Genomic DNA, 23,813 nt, shown 5'->3' on the forward strand with positions numbered 1-23,813 from the left:
CCACACACGAAGGTGACCATCAGGATGAGGACGACATTGGTTTAGTATTTTTGCCTTTATCTGGAGGTTTGAACATTGTGTCCCTCTGGACCTGGTCCATTTTGGATCTCCAGATAAAGTGGAAAATGGCTTGGGTGACCGCCGCAACATAGGAGTTGGGTACAGGCCAGACCTGCGCCAAATACAGCAACAATGTGTGCGACTCGCACCTGATGACCAGGTTCTTACCCACAAAGGAGAGAGAATGCTGCTCCCAAATGCTCTGTTTATTGTGTACCATGGCTACTCACTCCTTCTAGGTTTTGGTGCACGCCTTGGCTGTTCCAAACCATATCCCCAGCACCTTCAGGTAGTCTGAACTGACGGTGAAAGGGACAAAGGATCGGTCGGCCCAGTTTCCAAAGAACATAGCCTCGTTCTTGCTTTGGCTCCCAAGGCCAGGTCGAACTGGTCACAGATGCTCATCAGCTTGCGAATGGACAGTGGATCTGAGCAGAAGACAGCGACGTCGTCCATGTACAGGGAAGCTTTGACCTGAGTGCCTGGGATTGTCACCCCTCTTATGCCCACATCCTTCCTAATGGACTCAGCAAAGGGTTTGGTAAAGCAAACAAACAAGACAGGGGAGAGAGAACAGCCCTGTCTGACTCCAGATTTGATCGGGAAAGTTTCTGATTCCCACCCATTGAATGAGACTGCGCTACTGATGGTTGTGTAGAGCAATCTGATCCAATTGCAGATTCCCTCCCCAAACCCCATTTTGGAGAGCGTGTCCATCATGTATGTGTGCGATATCCTGTCAAAAGCCTTCTCCTGGTCCAAGCTGATGAGGCAGGTGACCATCCCCCTGTCCGTGCATAGGCAATCGTATCCCTGAGTAGCGTGAGACTATCAGAGATCTTCCTGCCGGGTACAGTACAGATCTGACTGGGGTGAATCATCAACTCCAGAGCAGACTTGACCCGACTGGCAATGACTTTGGACAGAATCTTGTAGTCTACATTAAGCAGTGAGATGGGCCGCCAATTTCTGATATCCGCCCTCTCCCCCTTCCGCTTGTAGATGAGGGTGATGATGCCTTTCCTCATGGATTCTGACACGCTGCCAGCCAGAAGCATACTCTCGTACACTTCCAGCAGGCCTGGGCCGATCCAGTCCCACAGGGTGGAATACAACTCAACTGGTAAGCCGTCGCTTCCAGGAGTTTTACTCATCTCGAAGGACCTGACAGCCTTTGTCAGCTCATCCAGAGTTAGCGGTTTGTCCAGACTCTCTCGCATACTGTCATCTAAGACCTCCATGATAGATGACAGGAAGGACTGGAAAGCTGTGCTGTCTGTGGGTTTCACGTTGTACAGGCCAGCATAAAAGGATTTGCTAATGCTTAGAATGCCAGACTGCGATGACATTACCGAGCCGTCCTCTTCCTTCAGGCTGCTGATCACAGAGCTCTCTCTGTGTACCTTTTGGAAGAAGAAACGTGAGCACATCTCATCCTGCTCAACGGAGTGGACTCTGGACCGGAAGATATTTTTGGAGGCCTCCGTGGCAAAGAGCGAGGCCTGCTGGCTCTTCAGCTCTGCGAGATCCTCCTGGACCTTGACCCCCATCGACTGCTGCAGGAGCAGATTTTGCATTCTTTTCTGAAGTCGGGATATTTCCCTCTGTCTCTCTCTCACTCTCTGAACATCTTTTGAGGATAAAGAAACTCTTGATGTTTGCTTTGATCGCTTCCCACCATTGCATTGGAGACTCAAAGAGGGGTTTCACGGTTCTCCAACCTTTGTAATTACTTTGAGTTCCTCAGTGTTCTCTGGGGCTGGCAGTGTAACATTCAGTTTCCATGCCTCCCCCTCCCTTGTCAACCTGCTGGTCATCCTGTAAGTGACAGTCGGCCAGTAAGAGGCAGTGGTCAGAGAAGAACACTGGCTTGATGTTGGTGGATCTGACCATGAAAGCACAGGACACAAACAGGAAGCCAATCCTGGAACGGGCAGACCCGTCCGGTCTTGACCAGGTGTATCTACGTTGCGCTCCATCTGCAGGTTTGCTGAAGACGTCATGCAGCTTGGCATCTTTTCCATAAGGAATCTGGATGTAGCATCCAGTTTGCTGTCGTCACTGCCGCATTGTCCCGCTGCATTAATGGTGCATTTGAAGTCACCGCCTAGAATGACTGGCCTGGATATCGCCAGCAGCAGTGGGAGCTGCTGGAAGACAGTCAGCCGCTCACTGCATTCAATCGGGGCGTACACGCTGATTAACTGGAGCGGAGCATTGTAGTACATTACAATTGCTACAAGGAGGTGACTGCTCACCACCTCCTTAACTTCGGAGATGGTGAAGTTGCCTCCCTGCAGCAGAATACCCAGGCCGGAGGAACGGGAATCATTTCCCCCTGACCAGATGGTGGGACCACCATCGCGATCATTGCCTGTAGGTTGTGAGGTATGGAATTCCACACTCCTGCAGAAAGAGCAGGTCAGCTTTGATCTTGGTGAGGTAGTCCAAAGTCAAAACACATCACATAGTGGAATTAATGCTACGTACATTAATCGAAGCAATCTTTATACCCATTTTAAAGTTGGGTGTTGCTTACCACACCAGGTGTCCATGCTAGTCCCAGTCCTTGGGTATGTTCCTGCATACCTATAGTGTACACAAGCTGTTTCACATTGGGCTCAGAAACACCTCCTGTTTACTCATGGGATTTTTTTCCCACTGGGGTGACATTGGAAGGGGCCTTGTAGGCAACAAGGCTTCGGTTGTCCTCTGTTGGTGGTGTCGTTCCCCTCTGTTCCTCCTCGAAGACATCACTGCTCGCATCTTCCTGGAGCTGGAGTGCACCTGACGCTTCACTGCTCTCGGTCTCCCGGAGCTGGGGTGCGCCGAGTTCGGCGCTTAGGTGTTGGGTGCATTGGGCCCGTCACAGCTTCCAGTGCCCCAGAGCTGGGGGGCTTTCTCTTCCAGCTCCTTTGAGTTCTGCCACTTCTTCTGCATCTGCTGTTTTTCTGGCCCTTCCTCGTCCAATGAGGAGGAGCTGCCGTAGTCTGTCTCAGATGGTAGCCTCCTCTTGCCACTGGTTCACTGGTTTGGGTGGTGGTGACCTGTTTCTTTTTTGGAGGCTTCTTCTTAGTGGTTTTCCTTTTTTAATCACTTTCCACTGACCAGTTTGTCCATCTGCTGCCTCCTCCACCATTAATTCTATCTGTAGAGGAGGAGTTTCCGGGCACGGGGTAGGTGTTGGGTCGCTGGTTGCAGCTGCCTCCCCTTTCTTCTCCTTCTCAAATGGACTTTCCTCACTGCGGGGAGGATTGCTTGTCTCCTTCCCAGCATCAGACGCATTCACCATTCCTCCTCCCGGCCTTTCCTTGGATCTTGCCGCCTGTGCATAACTGAGGCAGCGTTTGGGGCAGGTTTTGTAGAGGTGGCCTGCTGCACCGCACAGGTTGCAGCACTTGGTCTGTTTACAGTCCTGGGTCTGATGACCTTCCTTCATGCAGTTCTTGCAGATGTCGGTGCTGCAGTTGGTTGCCACATGACCAGATTTGCCACGGGTACGGCAAACTCTGGGCTGCCCTGCATAGACCAAGAAGCCTCGACTTCCCCCGATAGCGAAGCTGGAAGGAGGACGGATATGGCTCCGTTGGCATCGACCTTCAAGGGCACCTTGACCTGCCGCTTGCTGGTCCAAATCCCAAATGGGTCCTTGACATCAGTGCTGCTGCTGGCCACCTTGACGTACCTGGTGAGGAAGGTGAGTACATCCACGATAGGAACATGGGGATTGTAGAGGTGGATTGTCACCACCTGGACGCATTGCTATGGCAGCGTGAAGTGTGACTCCACTGTGAAGATCGACAGCGGCACCCGGTTTCCCCTCTCTTTGAACACCTTCAGAAACTTGATGCATCCCGCCACATTCTTGAATGTCACGTTGAAATATCCACTGCTGGAGATGTCCTGCAGGCAGAAGATGTCTGTATGTTGGAATCCACAGCAATCAATAAGGATTTTCTTAATGAAGAAGGTATGGTCAACAGGTGCCCCTCTTTCATTATCCTTCACCACTACACAAACAGTGTTATGCACTCCTGGCCTGAAGCTCGAGAATTGGTTAAAGCTTAAAACTTACCTGGAACAGGATCAAAGGCCACTGATCATGATCTCTCCCCTGCCAGGTACAACACTGGCATCTACCTGGCAATGTGGATAATTGCCCAGGTAGGTCCTATACACAAAAAGCAGGACAAGTCCAACCCAACCAATTACCGCCCCATCAGTCTACTGTCAATCATCAGTAAAGTGATGCAAGGTGTTGTCGACAGTGCTATCAAGCGGCACTTGCTTAGCAATAACCTGCTTAGTGACGCTCAGTTTGGGTTCTGCCAGCGCCACTCAGCTCCTGACCTAATACAGCCTTGGGTCAAACATGGACAAAAGATCTGAACTCAAGAGGTGAGGTGAGAGTGACTGCCCTTGACATCAATACAGTATTTGACCACGTACGGCATCAAGGAGCCCGAGAAAAACTGCAGTCAATGGGAATCAGGGGGAAAACCCTCCGCTGGCTGGAGTCATACCTAGCACAAAGTAGGATGGTTGTGGTTGTTGGAGGTTAATCTTCTCAGCACCAGGACATCACTGCAGGAGTTCCCCAGGGTAGTGTCCTAGGCCCAACCATCTTCAGCTGCTTCATCAATGACCTTCCTTCAATCATAAGGTCAGAAGTGGGGATGTTTGCTAATGATTACACAATGTTCAGCACCATTCGCGACTCCTCAGATACTGAAGCAGTCCATGTAGAAATACAGCAAGACCTGGACAATATCTAGGCTTGGGCTGATAAGTGGCAAGTAATGTTTGTGCCACACGAGTGCCAGGCAATGACCATCTGAAACAAGAGAGATGCTAACTATCTACTCTTGACATTCAATGGCATTACCATCACTGAATCCCCCACTATCAACATCCTGGGGTTACCGCTGACCAGAAGCTGAACTGGAGTGTAACACTGTGGCTACAAGAGCACGTCAAAGGCTAGGAATCCTGCGGCCAGTAACTCACCTCCTGATTCCCCAAAGCCTGTCCACCATCTACAAGGCACAAGTCAGGAGTGTGAGGGAATACTCTCCACTTGCCTGGATGGGTGCAGCTCCAACGACACTCAAGAAACTTGACACCATCCAGGACAAAGAAACCTGCTTGATTGGCACCCCATCCACAAACATTCACTCCCTCCACCACCGATGCACAATGGCAGCATTGTGTACCATCTACAAGATGCACTGCAGCAACGCACCAAGGCTCCTTAGACAGCACCTTCCAAACCCTCGACCTGTACCACCTAGAAGGACAAGGGCAGCAGATGTATGGGAACACCACCACCTGCAAGTTCTCCTCCAAGCCATACTCCATCCTGACTTGGAACTATATTGCCGTTCCTTCACTGTCGCTGGGTCAAAATCCTGGAACTCACTTCCTAACAGCACTGTGGGTGTACCTACCCCACATGGACTGCAGCGGTTCAAGAAGGCAGCTCACCGCTACCTTCTCAAGGGCAATTGGGAATGGGCAATAAATGCTGGCCTGGCCAGCGATGCCCACATCCCATGAACAAATAAAAAAAAAATGGGACCAGGGTGTGTAGACATAATTCAGTTTCCTTTTTTTTGATGGTTTGATCTTATGTTATTCATAACTATAGCAAATGTTACAGCAATTTGTGAAGTTGGTTGGAATATAGGAGTTTCTCAGCAGTATAGCAGTGGGAGAATTACAGATACTTTAAATCTGGAAATGAAGTAGCTGTACAGAACATCAATCCAGTGTGGCTCCTGTGGAGTGTAAATATCGGCATAGACCTGTTGGATTGAATTTCTTGTTTCTGTGTTGTAAAATTCCTTTAACTTTACAAAGTCCTCTTCCTTCTATCGGTAATTTAAGCTGTACATGACAACCATCTGCATTATATAAGGACAATTATATTTAGACTTTCATCTCCCAAACTGTCCAATATTCAGAGCTATAGTGGAGGAAAATTGAGTGAAGAAGACTGCTACTCGATTCTCACCCCAGTAAACACCACCAGAAAGCTTCCTCCTTCTGCCCCCAGCAGGGAACTCGGCTGCTTGGCCAATGACCACCCTACCAGATTTACATGAAGCCGGGATGATGATGGGTGCAGGAAAACTAGTTGATTTCCCCATCTCCTGTCTGAGTACCAACAACCTCACCTACAGGGATGGCAGTACATTGATGGGACAGCAGCACTATGCCTCTTAATGGCCTCTTGGAGGGAGAGGGTCAATTATTGAGCTCCTCTCCCTCACTGAACTCTATATTTTGCCATAAATAGCTCGCAGCTCAATAAGTTCCAAAACCATCTTTTGGATGCTTCTGTCCTCTTTAATTGTGGATTCTTCTCTTTCGGGCACTGCAGTAAGTATCCCACTGCAGCATTTTGCTCCCTCTGTGTACTGGCGAGTCTCCTGGTTGCTCTCCCTCTGTGTACTGAGCTGCAAACCAAGAAGATGTGTTAGGGTCACAGTAGGGTTGGAGTAGTGAGCAGAACTCACCCTGGAAGAAAATCTAGCCCTGATTGTTACCTATCTAGTGTCTGCATCTTTGTATGTGTCATAAGAATTTGGCCTGAATCTCATGCTCCTTCTGAGATTATCCACTGAGGGTGTTCAAATAGTTAAAAGGAATGGAAAATAAAGGAACAGCAGGAGATTAAATCAAAGCCTTTTTTTTACTGCAGTGTGATGGGATGGGATGGGATGGAAAAGATATGTTGAGAAGTGGCAAGACAGGACAGGAAGTGACAGACATTTTGGGAAACTACAGGAATCTAACACAATATGAGAATACTTTGGCAAGATTCTAAAGGTGACTGATATAATGAGCATTCCCACTAGATACAAGCCAGCAAAAGGCATAGTGCATTACAGTTTAATTTACACAAATGAAATACAGACTCATAAACACAGAAGAAAATATCAACATGACTGTGAGCCCACTACATATCTTTGCCTAAAAACTGCAACAAACTCTCTTTGCTCTGCTGGGTTATTCGTAGGAGACTAACCATTATTTCACAAGACATATGTTAGTTCAGCTGGGAATCTCATCAATAACAGAAATCCATCTGACAGCGACATCATAATCCTGTAACACTTAACTGAAGCAAAATGCAACTCCAAAATAATGAGCCATTGTCTTGCAACCCACACCTGAAATTTCAGCAACTTGTTATTTCTCGATAATCTTTTCACTTATTAAAGAAATGAATGATTGTCCATGTACATCTTCCCTCTGGATGAGTGTCAGGTTGGAGTTTGCTTTTATTTAGCATTGTATTGACTTTTATCCTGCAGACTGATTTCCCTAGTGCAAGTTAGGATTTCTCTGTCCTGTATTTCCATTTGCCTTTCTCCCTCCCCACCAATGACTTAGCCAGTAAAGACAATCAAGAACGCTTGGCTGGCGATGTAATTAGAAATAATACTGAACCCAAATCCCGCAAGACAATCTCAGCTCTACAACATAAAGTTTCAGCTGAGTGGTTGGCAATTCTTGAAATGTGGAGGTGTATAAACCATTAGTGCTTCCATTGAAGCACGGAATTATGTTGGCTCGGCGGATGACCTGAGATGAGCACAGGACTTTAAGTCAGCATTAAATTTTACCCACAAACAGTGGATATTAGGTTTGAAACAATGATGTCCACATAAAATGAAGATGGTCAGCACATATGCTGTAATTTATTGAAAAATGCTCCTTTTCTGGTCTCTCTGAGCTCTTAGTTACCTCACTTTACTTACTTTTTCTCCATTTCACACTTGATCCCTAGAAGCAGGGATAGTAGAAGCATACTTTTTGGAGTTGAGGTGCACCAATTTTTCTTTCCTCCTCCCCTAAAGGCATGATCTCTTGCTGAGTTTTATCTGCTCCTTTGATACCTTAACCAAGTTACCATTCTTTTTGTGTCAGCCCAGGCAATGAATGTCAAGAGGTTATTCAAGACAATGGGCATCAGAGCCAAGCCAGATCCACATACAATTTTCCAGCAGGGATCTTTAGGAAGTGATCAAGAGCAGAATTTTCCCATTTCACAGCTTGGGGAAACTGAAGGCAATTATAATGCTCCATCTTCTGTCCTACCTGATATCAGCTAACAGTAGAGAATGAACTTAAACCTGGGCTTTCTTGTACTGCATTTTCATGTTGAGCCATTGAGGGATTTCTACCCAGGGCTTGTAATGTGAAAAATAAATACTTTTTAAAATTCATTCATGGGATGTGGGCATCGCTGGCTAGGACAGCATTTATTGCCCATCCCTAATTATCTTGAGAAGTTGGTGGTGAGCTGCCTTCTTGAACCGCTGCAGTCCATGTGGGGTAGGTACACCCACAGTGCTGTTAGGGAGGAAGTTCCAGGATTTTGACCCAGAGACAGTGAAGGAATGGCAATATAGTTCCAAGTCAGGATGGTGTGTGGCTCAGAGGGGAACTTCGAGGGGGTGGTGTTCCCATGCATCTGCTGCCTTTGTCCTTCTAGGTGGTAGAGGCCGTGGGTTTGGAAGGTGCTGTCTAAGGAGCCTTGGTGTGTTGCTGCAGTGCATCTTGTAGATGGTACACAATGCTGCCACTGTACATCAGTGGTGGAGGGAGTGAATGTTGAAGGTGGTGAATGGGGTGACAATCAAGCGGGCTGCATTGTCCTGGATGGTGTCGAGCTTCTTGAGTGTTGTTGGAGCTGTACCCATCCAGGCAAGTGGAGAGTATTCCATCTCACTTCTGACTTGTGCCTTTGGGGAGTCAGGAGGTGAGATACTGGCTGCAGGATTCCTAGTCTCTGACCTGTTCTTGTAGCCACAGTATTTATATGGCTACTCCAGTTCAGTTTCTGGTCAGTGGTAACCCCCAGGATAGTGGAGGATTCTGCGATGGTAATGCCAATGAATGTCAAGGGGAGATGGTTAGATTCTCTCTTGTTGGAGATAGTCATTGCCTGGCACTTGTGTGGCACGAATGTTACTTGCCATTTATCAGCCCAAGCCTGGATATTGTCTACTCCCCTCTACCAACTCTCAAAATCATTTATTGTTCCAGAAATTAAATGTATATTTTAGCACTAGGTTGTAGAAGGGCTCTTTTCTATGGACTTAAACAAATTTGTCTACACAACGACCATCACTGCATTTCAATGTAATCCAGTTAGTGGATGAAAGCTGTGCTTGTCTTTCATGAGGTGATGACATTGAGATAGTAATGATACTAGAAATCAGTGTATTTGCAGACACAAGTTATACACAAATCACAATTAAAGACAAACTAGAATCCGGGCACGACTCCAACTTAGTTCTTCCCACTCTTGGGATAAACTTGGAATAAACATCTGGCTGGGGATGAGAAGTTAAAATCTGTACATTGTGAACTATTGGATGCTGATATTGGAAGTGTAGGATTTTCATTTTGGGGCTGATGAATAAAGAAAAGAGAAGTAGTCTTCTTTTCCTGAATTTATCTTGTGGCCTCCTGCTATAATTTATAGCTTTTTAAAATCCGAGCTTGGTGTCATATATATATTGCTTCTTGAATCACCTTATTTTCACTTTCACTCCCTTTAACCTTTGTCTTACATTACGGGATTTGCTCTTCACAAAAAAAACATATCCAGCAAAACAATGATTCCCTCTGTGGCTTGACATGGTTAAACCCAGTTGGCTCCTGGCAGAAAATGTGAAAAACACAGTATTATAGTAATGTGTGGTCTGTCGGGAGGTTGGAAGGAAGGAGACAGGAATGATAAGTATTGCAGGAAGTGTGTGCAGTTTCATGTAACAATCCTTTCATTCGTAGCCTCTGGAAATGTCAGTGATGGCTTGAGGATGCTGGATGCTATCCGGCCTTCAGACTGCTGGGAAATAACATGCAATTTTGTGACATGGGGCCTGCACTTGGCCAATGGATAGGGTCATTGAGCGGATGGAGTTCAGTAGCCCTCGAGTGAAATGATATCTATTTGGCAAGAATTTCTTTTGCTCTATTTACTTTAACATAAGTTAATGCTTACTAGGCAGCTAAATTGAACAAAATCAACTCTCAGATTTGAGAAAAAAGCCCAGTTGTGCAGGCTCCCACTGAGCAGCCCAACGTGGTGTAGCCCCGGCTGCCTTAAACTCTGAAATGTGATATTAGTGTACAACACAAAGACCCCCAATTTGAATTCCCCCACCCCGTGTGATCAAAATCAGGCAGGGCAGCATTTAAAATAAGGGCAGCGACTTACTCCTGTAATCCCACTGCCTTTCTACTAGGTCCCGAAATTAATCAGATTTTTTGAACAGGCGAGCAGTACACACACAGGAAGGTAGAGGGGTCCTGATTTATATATGAAGATTGGGGACTCATGACGCCATAGTCCGAGGCCTCAGCAGGGGTACAGGGACAGTTTCTCCATCAGACAAAAACCTCACTGGAGCTGACTCATGGTCCACAAGAGACCCCGAAATGTAAGTTTAAAACTTTCTACTAAGCCTTTGTGAGCCATGAGGATGGTCCTTCAAGCCCCACAAGGAAACCTTGGGCATCCTTTTCCATAGGCTTCACCAGCCCCTCCTGGTTGCAGCCTATCACTTACCTGACTGACAGGGACCATTCCCATGCATCCCCAGCAGTAGTCTCCCATCACCTGAATTCCTACTACCTTCCAGGTTTGAGTGGAGTCTAATGAAGGTCATGGAAATGAGGCATGGCCAGGCTACGTGAACTCCATGGTTTCCAGCTGCTTGCAACTTGGACGCTCACATATATCATTCACGCCTCCTCCTCCCTCGTTAAAATCAGGGCTGTATTGTCTCTGTTGGAACAGTAATTAGGAACATAGAAATTGCAAGACGAGAAAAAGACCAAGGTCTATCTATTTTGCCTTTTACCATCCTGGTAGTTACTTGATACAACAATAGAGTTGCTGATTAATCATAGCAATCAATCTCTATTGTTATGACCAGGTGAGGAAGGGGTCTTAGGTTGCCCTCCGGCCCCTTTCCTGGTTTGGCCATAACAGGGTTTAACTTTTTAAAACCCAGAGTCTTTAGCTTCACTTGAGTGGGTCCTCTCTCTCTGCTTTCTAATTGTAATTGTAAACAAACCAATCAGACAGGCTTTCTTGGGTTTAAACAGGAAAGATGTAAGTTTATTAACCTTAACATTCTAATTCAGTTAAAGTTACTAAAAATACACGACGCAACCATGCTAGCATGCATAGGTGACAAACACACACACAAATAGATACAGAGGAGAAGAAAGAATTATAGGGGGAGGGTTTGGAGTATTAAATGGAATTCAGTTACTGTCTTTGCTTTGGATGTAAAGACCTTGATTGGAGCTAAGTCTTGCAGTTCTCATTGGGGCCCAGTGCACACTTTCAAACTTGTTTCACTGGAACCAGAAGGCTGAAAAGGGGTCCTCTGTCTTGCGGCTTAAGTTGCTCCCACGGGTCCCTGGGATGTTGCTTGAGAGAGTCAGAGAGAGAGGGGTGCTTTTTCTTGAAGTTCAATTGCAGTCTGCCCCAAACCTTTCTGTGAGGCACAATTCAATCAATTCCCAGGTTGGCCAGCAGGTTAGTCATGTGACCAGCTGTTTGTTTGAAACAGCATTGCCTGCGAAGGTTGTTGATTCTTCAAAGCTTACCAGACACATTCAGTGGGTGGGGGTGGCGGGGGGTGGGGAAATGTGGAGTGCTGGCTCTTACACAGACAATGGCTCTCAATGTCTTTTGATCATCACTATTGACAAAACCCATCTTGCTAATTGAATCAGGGAGCACTCCCATTGTCTCTCTCTCTGCAACTTTCTCTCAGAATGCAAATGTGCAGCCATGTTTTCAACCATTCAGCTCTGTGGTCTTTTTAAACAGGTTATGTTCAATGTCCAGTAAAAGTTCAAATCGTGTTCTATATTACAAAATTAATATGTTTCCATTTGGCAGGTGTGGTTTCCGTCACACTATCAGTTGGTCTACAACAGACCTAGAAATGAGGCAAGGAAAATTGCAGTGGTGGAAAACTTTGGGAACCATCGGTCCAAAGTCATCAGTTCCTCCAAATCATGCTACACTTCCATGCCATGTTTCAAATTACTCATATACTGTATCCCAAAATATTATTTTCTGAAAGAAACTTATTATTTTGCATTTGAATACAACAGTATGATCTGCTTCCACCATCTTCCCTTGCCATCAATGGCTTCTCTTCTCATTCCTGCACAGTTGCCTCTGGTGTCTCCCAAGGATCTGTCCTTGGACTCTTTCTATTTCTGAACCACACGCTGCTGCTCAGTGACATTATCCGAAAACACATCGGTTTCCATGTGTCCGCTGACGACACCCAGCTCTACGTCATCGTCACTTCTCTCCCTTTCCTGCACTGTCTCTAAATTATCAGACTCCTTATCTGACATCCAGTACTGGAAGAGCAGAAATTTTCCCCAATTAAATATTGGGAAGATTGAAGCCATTGTTTTCGGTCCCCGCCATAAACTCTACTCCCTCATCACTGATTCCATCCCTTTCCATGGCAATTGTCTGAGGCCAAACCAGTCTGTTCACAACCTCAATGTCATATTTGACTCCAAGATGAGCTTTCAACCACATATCCACGCCATCACTAAAACCGCCTACTTCCACCTCTGTAACATTGCTCTCTCCGCCTCTGCCTCAGCTCTTCTTCCTCATTCATGCTTTTGCTACCTCCAAACTTGACTATTCTGGCCAGGTTCCCACATTCTACCCTCCATAAACTTGAGGTCATCTAAAACTCTTCCTGCTTGTGTACTGAATTGCACCAAAACCCGTTCACCCATCAACCCTGTGCTCACTGACCTACACTGGCTTTGTTAAACAATACATTGATTTTAAAATTCTCAACCTTGTTTTCAAATCCCTTCTTGGCCTGGCCCCTCTCTATCTCTGAAATCTCCTCCAGTTTATAACCTTCAGATACCTGTGCTCCTCTCATTCCAGCCTCTTGAGCATCCCTGATATTAATTGCTCCACCAGTGGTGGCCATGCCTTCAGCTGCTTAGGCCGTACGCTCTGAATTCCCTCCCTATACCTCTCTGCCTTGCTTTTCTCCTTTAATGCACTCCTGAAAACCTACCTCTTTGAGACCAGGCTTTTGATCATCTGCCCTAATATCTCCTTATGTGGCTCAGTGTAATATTTTGTTTTATAATCCCTCTGTGAAACACCTTGGGATGCTTTTATTATGCTAAGGGTGCCACATAAATACTAGTTGTTGTTGTCTTCTTAGGGAGCCTGTTCCATAGATTGACCACTTATTCAACAACAACTTGTATTTATATAGCACTTTTAACATAATAAAATATCCTAAGGTGCTCCACAGGACCAATATAATATGCCACCAAGTCACATAAAAGCTATTAGGGGAGATGATCAATGGCTTGGTCAAAGAGGTAGGTTTTATGGAATGTCTTAAATTGGGATAGTGAGCTATAGAGTTGTAGGGAGGTTATTCCAGAGCCTATGGCCTAGGCAACTGAAGGCATGGCCAGCAATGTGAAGTGATTAAAATTGGGGATACTCAAGAGACCAGAATTAGTTGAGCAGACCTACGTAAGATGGTTGTGGGGCTGGAGGAGTTTACAGTAATAGGTAGGGGCGAGGCCATGGACAGATTTGAAAAGAAGGAAGAGAATTTTAAAATCAAGATGCTGCTTGACTGGGAGCCAATGTAGGTCAGCAAGCACAGGGGTAATAGGTGAACGGGACTTGGTGCGAGTTAGGACACGATTTTGGATGAACTCTTAAGTTTACAGAGGGTAGAATGTAAGAGACCAGCCAGGAGTGCTTTGGAACAGTCAAGTCTGGAGGTAACTAAAGGCATGGATGAAGGTTTCAGCAGCACACATTGAAATAATTGTTTCCACAGATTAGTTTTGAATTTATCCCTTTTCAAGCACAGGCCATGCCCTCTGGTTCGACTATTCTGGACAAGGTGAAAGACCTTGTCATGGTCTACAGTACCTAGTTCCTTTAGAATTCTAAAAACAGCAATTATATCACCACTCAATCACTTCTTTTCCGGTGAGCAAATTACACAATTGCAATTATAATCTAATCCCTCCGTTCTCTCAATCGGTCTGTTTTCTGTTTGCTTTTAATAGCTCCAATATTATTTTTTGTAATGTAATGACCAGAGTATTTTAAGTACAATTGCTATAAATGCCATCTGTGCTTCTGAATAAAGGAGGGGAACATTTTCCCAGATTCCCACTCCTGCTAGAAAGTGCACAAAAGGAACACCATGTGAAGACAGGTGAGCACTAGGCTTGTTCTGATGTTCCTCACGTTTGAATAGCCTGCTGGGTCTCACTGCAAGGCTCATGCATGGAGACCAGCCACTTGAATTAGGTGGGCTTCCAGCTTCAATTGAATGATACCCATCAAGATTCAGCACCTTTCAGGGAAAACAAATAAGAAATTGATCAAAAACAATACACTAATAAGGGCAAATAATGCAGCCTTGGACGCGCATATTGTTGTGCATGAGATGCTGGCTGTTTATGTTATAGTGTCCTAGGACCAAGAAAGTACACGATTGGCAAAAGAATCAAAGGCGACATGAGGAAAAACTTTTTTATGCAGTGAGTGGTTATGATCTGGAATGCACTACTTCATAGGGTGGTGGAGGCAGATTTAACCATGGCTTTCAAAAGGGAACTAAATAAGTAGATGAAGGGAAAGCAATTGCAGGGTTACATGGAAAGGGCAGGGGAGTTTGACTAGCTGGATTGCTCTTGCAGAGAACTGGCATGGGCTTGATGGGCTGAATGGCCTCTTTCTGTGCTGTAACCATTCTAAGATTCTATGTAACCCAGAAGCACTTCAGACACTTGGAGCCTCTGCACCCCTTGTGCTAGGTTCATTAAAGTCTCAATTTTGATGCAAATAGTGCAAATAGAGTGCCCAAGACTTCACTGGCTCAGTGTTGATAAAAATATACACAGTGTAAGGGAGGCCTCTTCCCTTCAGAAGTCTTTGTCTTAAAGGTACATGATCCATTCTGGTGTATCTGTTTGCAAGTCACTGTTCCTCTTTTCATGCTGCTATTGGACAAAGGAAGATATTAACATTTCTTGTAGCCTTCCTGATAGCTTCTTAAAGTTGTACTGCAGCTGTAAACAATGCCTGCTTATCCAATGAATTAACTTAATGTGTTCATTTGTGAGAATCTGTGGGTACAGATATTGATGTACCTTTATTTGGCAGAAGAGGATCAGAGGAGGCATGGCAAATATCTTAAGCTCCAATCGGACCCATTTTTACACCATCACTTGTGTCTGCAATATCAGGCTTTCATATTTGGAAATGTCCTAAGACACTTGCATGCAGAGATTCTTGAAGAAGGCCATAATATAACTATTCATATTCCTGTACTTTCCCAACATTAATTGTGGCAATTTCTTTAGTTAACAGTCCCACACAATCCTGTGGAAGTACTGCATTGTTGGAGTTGCTATTCCATTCATTGTATAACAAAATGAGAGCCTGTTCATTGAGTAAAGGTTCCACAGTGAAATTTGAAGAGTATTAGGGAGTTCTCCTTGTGTCCTGACTAGTATTTCTCCTTCACCAACCACCACAAAAACACACAAACTACTCATTTATCTTATTGATGTTTGTGAAGCATTCATGGCATAGAATGTAAGCTGTGTTTACTTCTGTAACCACAGTCACTGCAATTCAAAAGTAATTTTACTGTATGTGAAACATCGAGTTTTTTTAAGGATATGCTAATGTACTATATAAACTCAAAGCTTTTTATGTTTCCTATTTGCAGCTTCCAGGCCCATTTTCTTTAAGATGTGTGGTTTCTCTTTGGAAACTTGGTGCCCTCCACAGTCAGTTGGCAGGACTATTTATGACTGGAGTCACAGGGCCCTGACTGTCCACCCAACAACTGCAGATTTAATATCTAATTGGCTGATTGTCCTTTGGTCCTGGTAAAGACATTTCAATCAAATAACTCATGTAATTAAATTGTCAGCAATGTAATAGCCTCAGAATGAACTCCAAATTCCTTTAGTATTGATGGAAAGAAGAGGAACAAATTGAAAGGAACAGTCTAAAAACACACTTCTGATTTTTAATTGTTCACCGAGGAAAAGCAGAACATAACATGTTTTCCTCAAGTGCAGGAAGTGTATGATCCTGACCTTATGTAGATTACTCCAGAGAGCAACTGAGCATGGAATTTTGAGTTCCTTCAATTTAGTTAGAGCACCTATCACATGCTGATTTCGTCCTTTACATTATGCATGTTAAATCATTCAGTACTTGTCTTGGAAAGTTTGGAGAGAGTAACATGCCGTAGGACGGATTAATACAGAGCAGCTTTGATCCCTGGTCTGAACTACTTTAGTTGATCTCAGCTGGGGCAGCAGTGGGGGTATAACAATTGTCCAAAGCATCTGTGGGCAAAAGAGGGGAAAAGGAGCCAGCACAACCACTCTAGTGACCCCTGCTGGAAAGTGCATGCATCTCAACAGTGGGCGAGGGCAGATTTGGGCTCAACTTTTTTTTTATTAATTCATGGGATGTGGGCATCGCTGGCCAGGCCAGCATTTATTGTCCAACCCTAATTGCCATTGAGAAGGTGGTGGTGAGCTGCTTTCTCGAACAGCTGCAGTCCATGTGGGGTAAGTACACCCACAGTGCTGTTAGGAAGGGAGTTCCAGGATTTCGACCCAGCGACTGTGAAGGAATGGCGATATAGTTCCAAGTCAGGATGGTGTGTGACTTGGAGGGGAATTTGCAGGTGGTGGTGTTCCCAGGCATCTGCTGCCCTTGTCATTTGAGTTGGTAGAGGTTGCGGGTTTGGAAGGTGCTGTCTAAGGAGCCTTGGTGTGTTGCTGCAGATGGTACACACTGCTGCCACTGTGCGTTGGTGATGGAGGGAGTGAATGTTTGTAGATGGGGTGCCAATCAAGTGGGCTGCTTTGTCCTGGATGGTGTCGAGCTCCTTGAGTGTTGTTGGAGCTGCACCCATCCAGGCAAGTGGAGAGTATTCCATCACACTCCTGACTTGTGCCTTGTAGATGGTGGACAGGTTTTGGGGAGTCAGGAGATGAGTTACTTGCCGCAGGATTCCTAGCCTCTGACCTGCTCTTGTAGCCACGGTATTTATATGGCTACTCCAGTTCAGTTTCTGGTCAATGGTAACCCCCAGGATGTTGGTAGTGTGGAATTCAGCAATGGTGATGCCATTGAATGTCAAGGAGTGATGGTTAGATTCTCTCTTGTTGGAGATGCTCATTGCCTGGCACTCGTGTGGCGCAAATGTTACTTGCCATTTATCAGCCCAAGCCTGGATATTGTCCAAGTGTTGCTGCATTTCTACAGGGACTGCTTCAGTATCTGAGGAGTCACGAATGGTGATGAACATTGTGCAATCATCAGCGAACATCCCCACTTCTGACCTTATGATTGAAGGAAGGTCATTGATGAAGCAACTGAAGATGGTTGGGCCTAGGACACTACCCTGAGGAACTCCTGCAGTGATATCCTGGAGCTCAGATGATTGACCTCCAACAACTACAACCATCTTCCTTTGCGCTGGGTATGACTCCAGCCAGCGGAGGGTTTTCCCCCTGATTCCCATTGACCTCAGTTTTGCTAGGGCTTCTTGATGCCATACTCGGTCAAATGCTGCCTTGATGTCAAGGGCAGTCACTCTCACCTCAGCTCTTGAGTTCAGCTCTTTTGTCCATCTTTGAACCAAGGCTGTAATGAGGTCAGGAGCTGAGTGGCCCTGGCGAAACCCAAACTGAGCGTCACTGAGCAGGTTATTGCTAAGCAAGTGCTGCTTGATGGCACTGTTGATGACACCTTCCATCACTTTACTGATGATTGAGAGTAGGCTGATGGGGCGGTAATTGGCCGGGTTGGACTTGTCCTGCCTTTTCTGTACAGGACATACCTGGTCAATTTTCCACATTGCCAGGTAGATGCCAGTGTTGTAGCTATACTGGAACAGCTTGGCTAGGGGCGCGGCAAGTTCTGGAGCACAGGTCTTCAGTACTATTGCCGGAATATTGTCAGGACCCAAAGCCTTTGCAGTATCCAGTGCCTTCAGTCGTTTCTTGATATCATGCAGAGTGAATCGAATTGGCTGATGTCTGGCATCTGTGATGCTGGGGACTTCAGGAAGAGGCCGAGATGGATCATCAACTCGGCACATCTGGCCGAAGATTGTTGCAAATGCTTCAGCCTTGTCTTTCGCACTGATGTGCTGGGCTCCCCCATCATTGAGGATGGGGATATTTGTGGAGCCACCTCCTGCAGTTAGTTGTTTAATTTCCACCACCATTCATGGCTGGATGTGGCAGGACTGCAGATCTTAGATCTGATCCGTTGGTTATGGGATCGCTTAGCTCTGTCTATTGCATGCTGCTTACACAGTTTGTCATGCAGATAGTTCTCTGTTGTAGCTTCACCAGGTTGTCACCTCATTTTGAGATTTGCCTGGTGCAGCTCCTGGCATGCCCTCCTGTACTCTTCATTGAACCAGGGTTGGTCTCCTGGCTTGATGGTAATGGTAGAGTGGGGGATATGCCGGGCCATGAGGTTACAGATTGTGGTTGAGTACAATTCTGCTGCTACTGATGGCTCACAGTGCCTCATGGATGCCCAGTTTTGCATTGCTAGATCTGTTTGAAATCTATCCCATTTAGCACGGTGATAGTGCCACACAACATGAAGGAGAGTATCCTCAATGTGAAGACGGGACTTCATCTCCACAATGATGTGCGGTGGTCTCTCCTACCAATACTGTCATGGACAGATGCATCTGCGGCAGGCAGATTGGTGAGGACGAGGTCAAGTATGTTTTCCCCTCTTGTTGGTTACCCCACCACCTGCCGCAGACCCAGTCTAGCAGATATGTCCTTTAGGACTCGGCCAGCTCGGTCAGTAGTGGTGCTACTGAGCCACTCTTGGTGATGGACATTGATGTCCCCCACCCAGAGTACATTCTGTGCCCTTGCTACCCTCAGTGCTTCCTCCAAGTGCTGTTCAACATGGAGGAGTACTGACTCATCAGCTGAGGGAGGGCAGTAGGTGGTAATCAGTAGGAGTTTTCCTTGTCCATGTTTGTTCTGATGCCATGAGACCTCATGGGGTCCAGAGTTCATGTTGAAGACTCCAGGGCAACTCCCTCCCTACTGTATACCACTGTGCCGCCACCTCTGCTGGGTCTGTCCTGCCAGTGGGACAGGTCATACCCGGGGATGGTGATGGCAGTATCTGGGACATTGTTTGTCAGGTATGATTCCATAAGTCTGACTCTGTCAGGCTGTTGCTTGACTAGTCTGCGGGACAGCTCTCCCAACTTTGGCACAAGCCCCCAGATGTTAGTAAGGAGGACTTTGCAGGGTCGACAGGGCTGGATTTGCTGTTGTCATTTCCGGTGCCTCGGTCGATGCCGGGTGGTCCATCCGGTTTCATTCCTTTTTATTGACTTTGTCATGGTTAGATACAACTGATTGGCTTGCTAGGCCATTTTAGAGGGCCTGTAAGAGTCAACAACATTGCTGTGGGTCTGGAATCACATGTAGGCCAGACCAGGTAAGGACAGCAGATTTCCTTCCCTAAAGGACATTAATGATACAGATGGGTTTTTACAACAATCGACAATGGTTTCATGGCCATCATTAGACTAGCTTTTTAATTCCAGATTTATTAATTGAATTTAAATTCCACCTTCTGCTGTGGTGGGATTTGAACCCATGTCCTCAGAGCAATACCATGGGTCTCTGGGTTACTAGTCCAGTGACAATACCACTGTACCACCGCCTCTCCTATAATGGCCTCCATTGGCAACTAGGCTCCCAACAGCCACTGCCTAGATTGCCACACGAAGAAAAGTCTTCTGAGTGAGATTGGAGGGCTGGCAGAGTCCTTAACAAATCAATAAAAGAAAAATACTGTGGATACTGGAAATCTGAAATAAAAACAGAAAGTGCTGGAAATACTCATCAATCTGAAATGTTAACTCTGTTTCCCTCTCCACAGATGCTGCCAGACCTGTTGAGTATTTCCAGCACCTGCTGTTTATATTCCTTAATGAACCAGCTCCTTAAGGAAAGGAGGAGATAAAATAAACTTTCAAAACAAAAGTTCAAAAAGACCCAGGAGATCAGTATTGACTGTTAAATGTTGGGATGGAGGTTAAATTTGAAATAAAGTGTAGAGTTTCCCTTTGAGTGCTGCTGGAATTCATACCCCATTTTCTCTCACCTCAGTTGAGTCGAGTTTGGTTGCTTTGCTTCCTGCTGGCAGTCAATACACTGGAAATGATGCAGTCTCAGGAGGAAATGCTGCATCTTCTAATCAATTAGGGAAATGAAACCTGAGCCACTAACCCGTGGCAAGTGGAGCATAGACTCAACAAAGCACTAAATGTAAAGGACAATGGAAACCTCACCTACTGAGTGAGAGTGAACTAGTTCACCCAGGATCCTGTTTAGCTTTCAGAGGTTGTGTTTTTATTGACCTTTGCAAGGATTGGATTGTAGTACTCTGAGCAAAGAGCTTGTTGAAGCATGTTCTGAATCCAAACTTGAAAATTTACAAAACATTTTTGAAATTTTCTGCTCCTTTTGGCCAGTTACACTTTTTGCCATGCTTGTTGTGTCCGTGCACTTTACTGTGCTTGCCGTCAATGTCACTGTGAGGCTGGCTAGCAGAGTGTAATTCAGGTGGGATGACAGTGTATTTCTTACTTTACCCAAAGCAATGACCTAATTTTGTGTTGTGCTTCATCTGGAGATCTGATTGGCAATTGGTGAGACTATGCCAGCATATAAACAAAATCAATTGATGAATGAGCCAGTGCTGAGATTCAAACTTGTGAACATCTATCATTGATTATTACTGGGCCCCAAAAGAGTATTATAACACTGATTTCTGCTCTCAGGAGCCTCTCTCATGACAAAGAAGCTTGGAAGAGATTGTTAGCGGGCCCTTTAAACTGGAGAAAGTCAAAAGGCATACATGGTAGGCAACAGATGACTGAAATAATCTAGTGGTGTAACTCATTGCATTCACTTTCTGCCACTGAAGCTTCCCAACTGCAATGCCATTAGTAACTGATGTAACTAACTTATCTAGCTTTCCCATACATTTAAGGGCCAGTTAGATAAGCATGAGAGAGAAAGGAAGAGAAGGATATGATGATTGGGTTAGATAAAGAGGGGTGGAAAGAGGCTTGTTCAGAGCATAAATGATGGCATAGACAATTTGGGCCAAATGGCCTGTTTCTGTCCTGTTGACTTTGTTACTTGGAATTCAAAATGGATGCATAATTAAGAGCCATGTCAGTCCCAATGACTCTGGTTGGTGTGATGTTGAAGCCGTAAAGGCTAGCAGGTCTGATTCTTGTGGAGCAATAAAGAAATATCAGCTAGAGTATTTGATTGCAATCTATTCCAGTGAGTTCTGTTGGCGGAGTGGGTGGTCGTGGTGGCAGGCAATGCACCAAATTAGCTTTTAAAGACAAACTGTGCTTATGAAAAAAGCATTGGACCGTTTTGGAGGAAGAAGAATCGTATAATACCCTCAGGACAATGGCATTCTGTACAAGTGACATGATGAAGAGTTTGATGCATCAAGTGTTTGCAAACATTTTTTTTATTTATAATCAAATTTTTTTTAATGAATATATGCCTTAATAGCTCCATAGGTAAGGAAAGGTATCACGTAATGTAGTACTGAGTCTTACGGATAAGGTTTAATCTCTGTTGTGTGCTAAATTAACTGATCAAATCCAGTGAGTCAGTAAGGATGCTACAAATTGCTCAGTGGGCTGCAGAGATGAATAATTAGCTGGTGTTCTGATTGCTATCCAATGAGCCTTTGCTGTCAATTGTAGGGCCTGGTGTGATTCCTTCTATGATTGAATAACCTGGCAATATTCACTATCTAGATGAAAACATTAAGATTGGTTGTTTGGGTGAACTTTGTTGATGACTGAGGAAATGCATCCTAGCAATTCAATAAAGGAAGGAGGAAAACTGTGAACATGAAAAAAAAAATCTGATTTACAGTATGTTGATTCTAGACTACTGCTTCAGGCACTCAGTTCTTTGAATTTGAGACAAAAATGCTACAAACATTAGTGTTGTATAATGGTAAATACATGATTTGAAAGTTGCCTCTTCTCTGATTTGATGTCGGCTTTGTTACTCAAAATTGGGATGCAGTCCAATACTGATCAATGAAAATGAATTGTATTAAAATTGCATCAGTGGCCTTGGGCTAGAGAGGGAGACCAATTAATTAAGGCTCTCGTTTTTGATTGCTACTCAGTTAACCCTTGCTAGACTTGTGTAGATGTTAGGATTGGACTCAACTGGGATGTTCCCACCATGGTTGAATATCCTAATAACTCACTGTCTAGCCCCCACCCCATCTGGAGAATGGTTACTTGGTTGGAGTGCTGGTGACACTTGTGGAACACATCGCACAGCAAGCGTTTGGGGGAAAGTGAGGGATAAAACCAAGATTTAGTCAGATGACTGGTGCTAAAATATGTGGTTGATGTGGGTGTGTGTGTAGCTCCTTATTCAGCCCAGTGATTGCCCTATGCAAAGTATTCAGCATGTATGGATCTCTATCCCAGAAAGAACCCACCTTCAGGAAAGGAGGAGGATAATATCTGAAAAGACTCATTGTGGAGATGTATTTAAATAGTGAAACGGGGAAAGAGCGGGGTGTGTGATTAATTGGATTGCTGTTTCAAAGAGTCGGCACAGGCACGATGGACCGAATGGCCTCCTTCTGTGCTATGAGATTCGATTCTATGATAAGTTTGGGACAGTTAGGTATCGTAATTTGTTTTGGTAATCCCCCTCTCTTTGGGGCGAGTAGGAGAGTGGACTGATAAATGATCCATGATCTCATTTTGAGTGGTGACTGACTTCAAACCTGTGGCTTTGCTACTAACTTCCCGCAGCTGCAGGAAAAAAAAACGTTTGTTCCAATAAGAGCAGGACTGAGTGAGTAGACCACGGTGACTCAGCCCCTCCCCACCAGTTTACACCAAACACAGATTGAGATTGAGAGAAATCCTCGCTCTGTGCCTGGATTCGGACGATGCCAAGCGCTGTCCTTGGCAGGATACTCACACGTACACCAGGCACACGTCCCACTTGCAGCCGACTCGGGGACTGCGATCTCGGCAACGATGGATGGTTGCGAGCTGCCGACCGTCCCCAGGAGGTCACGGAGTTTAAACTTTAAGAGCTTCAGAATATTCCTCAGTAAAGTGAACGACCGACGGGTAATGGGTGAGAACAGATGTATTTCTCTCTAAAACATGTTTTTGTTATAAATCGAACCGATTATGTATGTATAACATATACAATTGTATATATGGAATATACACTACAGAAAGATTCATAGAACTGCGTCTTGAATAGGAGTGTATGCATTTTTAGTAGTTTCTCGGTGCCCTATAGTCTAAGGAAGTTTATATATAAATGAGGCATATCCGAGGTTGGCGTCCCACATCCTGAGACAAACCCCGCGAATTTCTACACTTACTGTGTCCAGTGCTGCTCAAATACTGCAATCTTGCACAAATAGCTGGTCCTGTAGGCAGTGAACTGCCAACTTCTGCATAAATTTGACAACACATCACTTGCACTATATAAAACATGCAGGGCTGTGATATTGGGCTAATAACCAATAACAAGCAATCTGTTTATTTGATGTTAAAACAGTG

General features: G+C 45.2%; 1 protein-coding gene across 9 annotated transcripts in view; it reads left to right on the forward strand.

Moving 5' to 3' along the window:
- Nucleotides 1–23,813, forward strand: part of stard8 (StAR related lipid transfer domain containing 8) — a 204,340-nt gene that overhangs the window by 84,124 nt on the left and 96,403 nt on the right. The window contains exon 1 of one of the 9 annotated variants that reach the window (XM_068047472.1): nucleotides 22,707–23,376. The exons of 7 other annotated variants lie outside the window; for them this stretch is intronic. In XM_068047472.1, the coding sequence (XP_067903573.1) occupies nucleotides 23,274–23,376 (103 nt within the window). In that variant the 5' untranslated portion in view covers nucleotides 22,707–23,273. Of the gene's footprint in view, nucleotides 1–22,706; nucleotides 23,377–23,813 lie in introns of those variants that run through there. One more of the 9 variants, XM_068047473.1, reaches the window with a different exon arrangement.

Source organism: Heterodontus francisci, chromosome 15 (genome assembly GCF_036365525.1).
Source record: "Heterodontus francisci isolate sHetFra1 chromosome 15, sHetFra1.hap1, whole genome shotgun sequence".
NCBI lineage: Eukaryota > Metazoa > Chordata > Chondrichthyes > Heterodontiformes > Heterodontidae > Heterodontus > Heterodontus francisci.